General features: G+C 48.7%; 1 protein-coding gene across 4 annotated transcripts in view; it reads left to right on the top strand.

Annotated features, from left to right (window-relative positions):
* The first annotated feature begins 1,028 nt into the window (after positions 1 to 1,028).
* The window catches only part of Aptx (aprataxin), a 30,794-nt gene continuing 22,026 nt past the window's right edge, over positions 1,029 to 9,796 (top strand). The window contains exons 1-2 of one of the 4 annotated variants that reach the window (XM_042270989.2): positions 1,029 to 1,188; positions 8,149 to 8,285. In XM_042270989.2, the coding sequence (XP_042126923.2) occupies positions 1,112 to 1,188; positions 8,149 to 8,285 (214 nt within the window). In that variant the 5' untranslated portion in view covers positions 1,029 to 1,111. Of the gene's footprint in view, positions 1,555 to 8,148; positions 8,286 to 9,796 lie in introns of all 4 variants that reach the window. The other 3 variants (XM_006975329.4, XM_042270987.2, XM_042270988.2) reach the window with 3 other exon arrangements.

The raw sequence follows: 9,796 nt of genomic DNA, 5'->3' as shown, positions 1-9,796 counted from the left end.
TAGACGACTTGAGGTCCTTCCTCCCTTCCTGCTCTGATCCTAATATATATCCATATCTTCTCGGCTGACAAAAGCATCTCTCTCCCTTGTTCCCTGGAACATCCTCCCATCCTGTCTTGTCAGCTCCATCAGATAGTGGAGTCTGCCTTTCCGCAGAAGCAAACAATAGTAACCCATTTTGATCAAGAAACAAGAGAGTTCCTAGCTGAGCTTCGTGGTGAAGGCCCGTGACCCCAGCATTTCAGAGGTAGAGGCAAGAGGATCTTGAGTTTGAGGCCAGCTTAGGGTACAAGGAGACATTGTTTAAACATCCAAACAAAAGAGAGAGAAAAAAGGGACCCCTTAAGGTTCAGTTTTTTATTGAGTTTCAGATTCTACATTCTGGTTTTACTCACAAGATAGGAATTCTTTCAACTGCCAAGAAGTCTTTGGTGATTTACAACACAAGACTTTTAGGGAACGTCCTGGAATTACTATAAAAATCCGTACAAATATGTCATCCCAACCTCCTGCCTTTCTGATTGCCATCAGTTCATTTAGTGAAGACATCATTAAAACAACAAAAAACTTAGCAGGCTTCCCTCTGTCTCTCTCTCCAGTCTTCTCCTTAAAGGGAGAAAGAAAAGTGTGATTTGATCGTGGGTGGTAAGGCAGCCTAGCCTGCAGCTTAAACGATGGCCCCAAAGCTGCGTTTGGCGGCTCACACCTGCAATCCCAGCACTGGGGAGGCTAAGGCTGGAGGATTCTCACTGGTTCAAGGCCAGCTTGGGCTACAGAATGAGTTTTGTCTCGCTACCTCCAACCTCATTCATTCCTTCCCTTTCAAAGATGGCCTTAAAATGCAGCAAGCATCCTGAGGAGGAAGTGCCAAGAGACGACACGGCTGCGTGTACAAGCCACAGAAGATCGCTGCCTGAAACCTGTCCGGATTCAGAGACTGGAAGGCAGTGACAGCCGGATGCCTCGGAGAAGGCAAAGGAGCTGTCCTCAGGGGGACAACAAGCCGGTAGGAGCCACTTGGAGTCACCACTTTTCCACCTAGGCGAGAGACGGTTTCTACCAATCCTCCAAGAGATGGTGGAACCACCACCGGTTGCTAGGCAGCCGCTTTATGACGTCATCTCCCAGCACCGGAAGTGGCGGGGCGCAGTGGCGTCGCGAGCGGGTTTGTGAGTGTCTGCAGTCGAGGTAAGCTGGTGGTCGCCCTGCCTCCTCTGCTGGTTGGCTTAGAAGAGGCCGCGGGCGTTCGGCCCGGGCTGCCAACCCGAAGCGGTGGCCCTGAGTGTCGAGTTCGAGACGTCCTTCTGGGCGGACCAGGCTCCACCCTTGGTCGTGCTGCGGTGGGCGGGTTTCAGGAGAGAGAGTGTTAGTCTCCGCCCCGCTGCTCCCGTGCGCCCTCCCCCTCTCCCCCCACCCCCACCCCCACCCGACTCCTGTATCTAGTTGGCCGCAAGATCAGCAGGAGAAGATTTGTAGATAACAGTGGACACTGTCATGCCAACCGGGCTGTTCGGCTTGTCGGGAAAGTGTTTCTGCCAAGAACGCCCTCCTGGGGTAACTTGAGGTGCTCTGTCTTCAGTGTCCTCAGCGGGCCTTAGGAATGCCGGCGGCGGCGACAAGGCCTTTCTCAGTGCGGAGACTGTGGTTCAGCAAAGCAGGGGTGTTTGAAATCCCATCCGTTTGGAGTTGATGGGGAATTACTTTTGAGAATTTGACGTAGATTGGGGATTTCCTAGAGCCCCTGCCACCCTCCTTGGGTTGAGACCAGGTCTCACGTAGCCCAGCTGGCCTCGAATTGCCGATCCTCCTGTCTCCACTTCCCAGTGATGGGATACAGGCCGTATGCCACTGGGCCTGGGCAACTTTTCTTTTTCAAGGTGGGTCACAGTAGGTAGATTAGTCTGGCCTCAAACTTCTGGCTAGCCTGCTTGTGTCTCCTGAGTACTGAGATTACAGTCCTTCATCATAGACTCCTTTATACAGAATTTTTCATGTGGGGGAAGCAATGCATATTTTTTTAAATACTTCTTCCCAAGATGATCTTTGTAAGGACATCTTCGTTCAATTCCTGCTTGGTCCTTATTGATTTGTCTGCTCATGTATTTGTTCTTTCTCCCATTCTTTCAACCAACGTCACTGTCTACTGAGTTACACAGTCTAGGGAAACTTGCGAATTTCCAGCTCGTCAGCCAGTCACCCGGGGCTTATCTGGACCTCGCTGGGTCTCCAGTTCCTCCGATGCCTTCCGCGTTAGCTTCTCCGTGCACAGTGTGCGGTGTCTGTGTGTGTGTTTGCCCTTGTTCCTTTTGCCTAGAAATGTCTTCCTAATTCCATTTTCTGGTTCTTAGTGCTCAATTAGGCTGCCTGTTTCTACCAAATTAACCAAGTTTACAAGGCTCTGCTTACACCCGTCTCCAGGAAACCATCTTTCACATGGTCCTAAAGGCTTGTGTTTCCATACTATTCTACAAACAAACCATACCACACTGATTATGATTATCTCTGGGTCTTCTCTGAGATTGGAGGCTTCTGAAGGCAGGGCATATATATTAGCTTATGATTCTGTGCTAGAATAGCATGAAATGCAGAGTAGGCATGAAACAATCTTGATTGATTGAATGAGTGAGCCCCCAAACAATATCATGTAGTGGTTAAGAACCTATTCTTTGGAAAGAGTTCAGACCCTAACTCTGGCGCACAGTGTCCTTGTTGCCTGGCATGGCTCTTGCTTGTCTCAGCTTTAATTTTCCATAGAGGGACATTGAGACGACGTAAACGGGACAGCACAGGGCCTGCCATGTAGTGTGCTCTTGATAAGTTATGCTGAACACTGGGGGTCCTGGGACATAAGACCAGGCGCCCACAGCAGTGATCTCCAGGGACCTTTCTTCCATGTTTCTTGAAGAGAAGGCGGTGGGGAGTCTGTTCCCAGGGCTCTCAGAACTGTGAAGCTGTACAAGAAAGATGAGGACTCAGTCGGCCTCAGGGATGAGGTGGGACCTAAAATCTGACAAAGACTTGGGTTTTTAGGAAGGAGAGGAGGATAAGGTAACATCAGAATACCATGTTTAGAATAACTTACTCAGGAACAGTGCTGCAACAGGTCATTCCTGAAGGGTGTGTGTGTGTGTGTGTGTGTGTGTGTGTGTGTGTGTGTGTGTGAGGGTGGGCTGTAGGGAGGGAAGAGTGAGAATGGCCAGTAGGGCCAGTTCTGTGAAATAAGTAACCTTTGAGGAGTTAGAAGCCTAGAGTCTTAAATTCAAGTCTGTGTTGGACATTAGTGGTCCACAGCCACTTGTGGTTATGAGTTGTTCGAATCTTAGATGGTCTTTAATAAAACACCCAAAGCCACATATTAGAGTGAAAGCTGAAAGATCGGAGAAGCAGAACAGCCAGCCACTAGTTCTTACCTCTGCAAAATCCTCAACCTAAAGAGAGTGAGTTCCTGTTTCCTCACGCCTTATATAGCTTTCTCTGCCCTGCCATATTACTTCCTGGGATTAAAGGCGTGTGTGCTTCCCAAGCAAAGGCGTGAGATCTCATGTGCTGGGATTAGAGTTGTGTGTGCCACCACTGCCTGGCTCTGTTTCTAATCTAGTGGCTGGCTCTGTCCTCTGATCCTCAGGCAAGTTTATTAGGGTACACACTGTATCACCACATCTGTGTTAGTTGGGAACAAAGTCTAAAGTAAAAACTCCAGTTCCTTAGTTGTGCTAAGTTCAGTTGTCAGTGTGGCGGATTTATGATTTTTTTTGCAGAAAAGTCTTGTGCTAGCAGTGCTTCCAGATGGATTACTGGCCTTGTGTCATCTTCCGGTCATTTGTGTTCCCCAAGAGTCAGAATTAGTCAGGGAGTGGCATACAGTGGTGTACTTAGCAAATAGACCTTGCAGAAGTGGGAGGGAATGGTGGAGTGAGTTGCTCCTCTTTTGGGGCATTCTACTTTAATAAGAGAAACCCAACTGGGTGTGGTGGCACATGCCTTTAATCTCAGTGCTCGGGAGGCAGAGGCAGGTGGATCTCTGTGAGTTTAAAACCATTCTGGCCTATAGCAAGTTCTAGGCCAGCCAGAGCTACACAGTGAGACCCCCGTCTTAGGGAGCCTGAGAGGAGCTCTGGGAAGTAAAGGTGGAAAACCTTGAAAACTTTGGGAGGGTTATGTTATCATCTGGTCAGTTATCTGCGAACATTTCTTGTAAGCTTGCTGGTTTATTGTAGGCTTGTTGTATGGCAAGCAGTAAACGCTGGGGAACACAGTGCTAAAGTAGGCTTGACTCTTGTAGTTTATGGGATTTTACTGGAGGGTTTGCTTAAGATTCAGGAGCACACATCCTGTGTTCCCTGTGTTCTAAAGTCATTAATTCCCAGAAGTCGGGTCTGGAGGCCCCAGTGGGCCAGCCTACTGGTTAAAGTTTGTGAGCATTGTGCGGTCACTGCATCAGCTTCCTAGGGAGTACTGCGCTGGAACATCACCACTTAAGGACGTCAGGGAAGAAAATGTGTATGTATTTGTGGCAGAAGGGAGGGCCATTTCCATGGTCTTGTCATGTTCCTAGCTGTCTATTGGATCCTCTCTGTTTCTACTCAGAAGCTGCACTGTCTGCTAGCTTCTTTGTTTGAGGGAGTGGTCAATCACGTGACTTGTTTCTCAATGCCCAATGAGGACCTGCTTCACTTCTCTGGCCATTACCTGCCCAGCCATCAATTTGTAGCAGGTGCAAACAGATGCCCCATGGAACATAGCGTTGTAGATGGGACCTGCCTGTAGTACCATACAGCTGGGCCCAGGTTTGGGATCTTAGGTGAACAGCTGACTTTAGACTCATATCGACTCCTCTCAGAGACCTGTTGAATTGTCCTTTGGACTCTCTGGCCCCTGGTATAATACCGGCTTCTGGACTAGTCTCTGACCCTAGCTCTCTGCACTTTCCGGCCTACACATAGCTGTTGGCCAGGTGTTCTTGGCTTCTGGTGTTTCATCTTACTCTGCTGTGTGAAACTTGGCAGTTGTTTGCTGCGGATGATGTGCAGCTCAGCTGCTCATCCTGGTGTTCGTCACTAATGTTTGCCCCCCTTTTTGGCTGCCTCTTGAGGCAGCATCCCTGGTGTGGCCCAGCTGCCTTCTCGCCTGTGGGAACCTGTGCTATCACTTGTGCTCTTTAAAGCGAGGTGCCTCTCCCAGTCCTTCCTTCCTGAAGGTCCCCTTGGCTGCTGGCCAGCTCTGGCTGGGTGGTTTCGGAACCCTTTCCTGACTGACAGAGGCTGTTGAACCTCCTTGGCCTGTGTGTGCTCACACTAATCAATTCCTGGGATTGTGCACCTCAAGCTCATCCTGCCTTGCACAGTCCTGTCTTTGCAGATGGTAACCATAGTCTCTCTTTTGAGAACATCATTTCTTTGTTCTTTGTTCCCGAATACAGCACTTGGGCAAAGCACAAGGCACTGGAGCTGCTTGGGAGGAGGCAAGATATCCCTGAGGTGTTAGAAGCTTGGGCATTGATAAGGTGCTGGAACAGCAGTTCTCAACCTGTGGATCATGACCCATGACCCCTTTGGGGGATGAGGGACCCTTTCACAGGGACCACCCATCTGATATCCTGAATATCAGTTATTTACATTATGATTCACAACCATAGCAAAATTACAGTTATGAAGTAGCAACAAAGAAGTGTGGTTGGGGGTCACCGGAGCACGAGGAACTGTATTAAAGGGTCGCAGCAGCGTTAGCTTGAGACCCGCTGCTCTAGAAGCTAGAGAGACATCCTGAAGACCTAGTCCTGGCCTGGGTCTGATTCTCTCTTCTGCCCTCCTGGGTCACTGTGTTCTTTTTCTTTGCTTCAGCTTCTGTGGCACGCTGATGCTTGTCAGACGCATTCAGTTCATCCATCCTCCTGAGCTTCCTGTCTGTGTGTCTCAGCTTAACTCTCGGGTCTCCCACAAGACATGTCAAGTAATTGTGTTCCCATGTAATTCAGGGCTGGGGATTTAGCTCAGTGGTAGACTGCCTGTTTAGCAAGGGCAGGGTCCTGGGTTTGGTCCCCAATATACACATTCCACCTCTCTCTCTCCCACACACAAAAGATAGCCCCCCCCAAAACAAGCAAACATAAGAAAAAACAAAAACAAACCTACTACCCCCCCCAACAAAACAATAGTCAAGGGAACCAATATGAATTTGCTCCTTCTTCATCTCTTTTCAAAAGGAAAAAGATTTATTTTTATTGTTTTTAATTATGTGTGTGAGTGGTGGGGGATGGGTGGTGCACGGGGGTCCAGGTGCCCACAGAGGCCACAGTATCAGGTCCCCTGGAGCCAGGGTTACGGGCAGTCGCAAGCTGCCTGACGTGGGGGGCCAAGAACCAGACTTGGTGTCTGTCCAAGAGCAATCTGTGCTGTTAACCTTTGAGCATCTCTCCAGTTCTTCACCTCCATTTCTAAATAGTGTCTTCTTATAAAGCCTTCATTTTGTCTAATGGCATCTTCCAAATTAGGATCCCCCTCCTTTTTTTTGGAGACAGAGTCTCATGTAGCCTTGGCTGTTTGGGAACTCAGTATGTACACAGGGTTGGCCTAGACCTCACAGAGATCTGCCTGCCTCTGCCTCCACCTCCTTAGTGCTGGGGTTGAAGTCCTGGACATGTCTGGCTAGATTAGAAGTCTTGTGTTTGGTTCTCTCCTCACTCTTTTGTTATTTTCCAAGGTTCACCGGAAGATAAGTGTATCTCCTAGATTTGCCTTCCTCCTCCTCCTCCTGTTCCTGAGACAGGATCTCACTATGCAGTCTTGGCTGGCTTGAAACGTGATATGTGGGAGACAGAGGCCAGCCTTGTCTCCACAATAAGTTCCTGGCTAGCCAGTGCTGAAGTGAGACCCCTAGGAAAAAGAAAAGTGGTGCTAGAGGGTGCCCTCTTCTGTCCTCCCTGGGAACTGCACACATATGGTGCACTCAGATATATACAAGTAAAACACTCACACACATAAATCTAAAAGAAAAAAAGTTCTTCAGATCTCTGGTATCGTTATATATATATTAAGTTTCCCTCCCTCTCTTCTTTTTGTTTGGAGGGGAGGGACATTGAAGCCAGGGCTTTGCACACATTAGGTAAGTATTGTCCCACCGAACTACATTCCTAGCCCTTATTTTGAGAGAGAATGTGTCTGTGTATGTGTGTGCATGTCAATATGTGAACCACGTGCATTCAATACCTGCAGAAGGCAGAAAATGATGTGGAAAACCCCCAGGAACTAGAGCTATTGTGAGCTACTATCTATCTAGGTGCAAATGCACACACTGTTCAGTCATCTCTCTTGATCCACGTCTTAATTCTTGGTTCTCTGACAGGCACGCTCCTTCCCAACCCCAAACCTTGTATACATAGCCCTTCTTCATGAAATCTTTTTTAATACTCTCAAGGGTCAGCTCTATCACTGGGCTAATGTCTTACAGTGCTTGGATCATACCACAGTAACTAGGGTATGAATTGTCTGCTCATATACTGTGGGGGGCCAATCTATTCCCACTTCCCCTCAGGGTACTCTTGAGCAGGAGCAGCGGGAAATATTAGAGAGAAATATAGCTAGAGAGAGAGACAGACAGGAATATAGAATAGCCTCGGGCCCTGACTATCTCTGCCAAAGAGCTTTTAAAGGAATGCCAAGGGGAGGAACAAAAGACCTTCCCCAAGGCACAGCCAAGCGCAGATCCTTCCAACCACCTGGTAGCCTTGCCCATGGTCAGATCATCCCCTTGTGCATCTCTGCTGTGTCAGGCAAACTCAGATCTCACAAGGAAACTTCTGTGGGCTCCCCCGATATACCCTATTCCAAGCTCCTCAAATTACAGGAACAGTCTTTTACTCACTTCTGAGGGACCCTCTGCATATAGCCTAATGCCCAGCACCGGATATCAAGGAATGTGTAACAAATATTTGAATGCTTAGCATGCTTGGCAAAGGAAAATATTTCCCTGTATTATCTCATTAATCCCCAGCAGCCTCCTGAGTCCTGTCATTATCACAGCTTTATAGAGGAGGAAGTTGAGACTAGGAAGGTGAAGTCACCTGCCTCTGTGAACATCCTCGCAGTCATGTGTGGTGAGGCTGGGTGTGGCCTGGATGATTTGCTCTCCAGTGATCCTCTTTGTTTTCAGAGCGATGATGCGGGTGTGCTGGTTGGTGAGACAGGACAGCCAGCATCAGCGAATCAGACTTCCCCATTTGGAAGCAGTTGTGATTGGTCGAAGCCCAGAGACCAAGATCACAGATAAGAAATGTTCTCGCCAGCAAGGTAACTAACTGGTCATAGGAATGTGAAGATGATGACTGTTGAGTTGTAGAGGATAGTGGTAACCAGTGATGCACATTTCTGGGTGTTTTTGCTGGAAAACCTATTATAATCTCAAACAAGGCTCATAAAGTATGTTCTTTTAGCTAACACAAGGGCTGGTCCATCCTGGATTCTGCCTTCACCATGTAGTAACACTTAAGGCAGGTTCAGGTAAGGGATGGGAACAGGTGGCTGCCATCCTGTTCCCTTGGAGTGGCAGGGTTGAGTCTTGGACCCTGCTTTGCCCAGGGGTTGTGCATTGAGCAGCAAGACAAATACCATGTCTGAGAGGCAGTGGGGATGGCGGCAGCCTTTACATCCTGCCTTACACAGAGGGTCGATCTTTGTAAGACTGCGGCAAACAGCTTGTCTATCGTATGTTTTAAGGGGAAACACACACACACACACACACACACACACACACACACACACACACACACACACACACGATATTTTCCTGCACACTGTGGCATGCTCACCCTTGCCTGCAGTATGTCCCTGTAACCCTAAGGTTCTGGATTCAGAGTTGGGGTTACTGCTCCAGCAGTGAGTATGGACTTTCCTGTATGAGTTAGTCAAGTGTGCTGGAATGTTGAGCCGAGGAGGTCCAGGATACAAACTGCTGCTGCTTCCATCTGCCCGCTTCTCACAGCAGCAAGTGTAGGGGTGTGGGGGTTCGCCGGCTTGCCCCCCAGCAGCTGTGGTGTCTCTTCTTTTTTTTTTTTTGGTTTTTCGAGACAGGGTTTCTCTTGTGTAGCTTTGCGCCTCTCCTGGAACTCACTTGGTAGACCAGGCTGGCCTCGAACTCACAGAGATCCGCCTGCCTCTGCCTCCCGAGTGCTGGGATTAAAGGCGTGCGCCACCACCGCCCGGCTGTGGTGTCTCTTCTTGTTCCCCATCTCAACCCCACATGCTTTTTGACTTATCTGAACATGAGTGCTAGTTACCCTTCTCAAACATACTCATACTGTCCAGTCCTGCAGCGCTCTTTCTAGAACATTCTTTCTATTCCTTCAGGCCAGCTTGAACTTCTGTTTTCCAAGAACATATCTTTTACCTCTTTCTCTGTTAGGCACTTGATAGTAATATTCCCTACCCCCGAGGTTCATGTTAGACAAGCCCTCTACCCCTTAGCTTCAGCTCCAACTCCCCCCCCCCCCCCAGACAGGGTTTCTCTGTGTAGTTTTGGGTGCCTGTCCTGGATCTCGATCTGTAGCCCAGGCTGGCCTTGAACTCAAAAGAGACTGCCTGGCTCAGCTCCAACTCTTGATAGATTTTTTTTTTTTTCCTAATAGTAGAAGTCTTCTCTGACCATGAGCTGGGAATTTTTTTCCTGTTGGCAGAGTCTGTGACCCCTTCTGGTTAGGGGTTCTGTCCCAGGAGGTTGCAGGGACTCATGAAAGCTGCCTCAAAGTTTTTATTTTTATTTTTGCGAGACAGGGTCTCACTGTGTAACCCTAGCTGTCCTGGGA

Source organism: Peromyscus maniculatus, chromosome 2, assembly GCF_049852395.1.
Source record: "Peromyscus maniculatus bairdii isolate BWxNUB_F1_BW_parent chromosome 2, HU_Pman_BW_mat_3.1, whole genome shotgun sequence".
Lineage (NCBI taxonomy): Eukaryota > Metazoa > Chordata > Mammalia > Rodentia > Cricetidae > Peromyscus > Peromyscus maniculatus.
The sequence above is the reverse complement of the archived record's forward strand: the minus strand, read 5'-3'. Positions and strand labels throughout refer to the sequence as shown.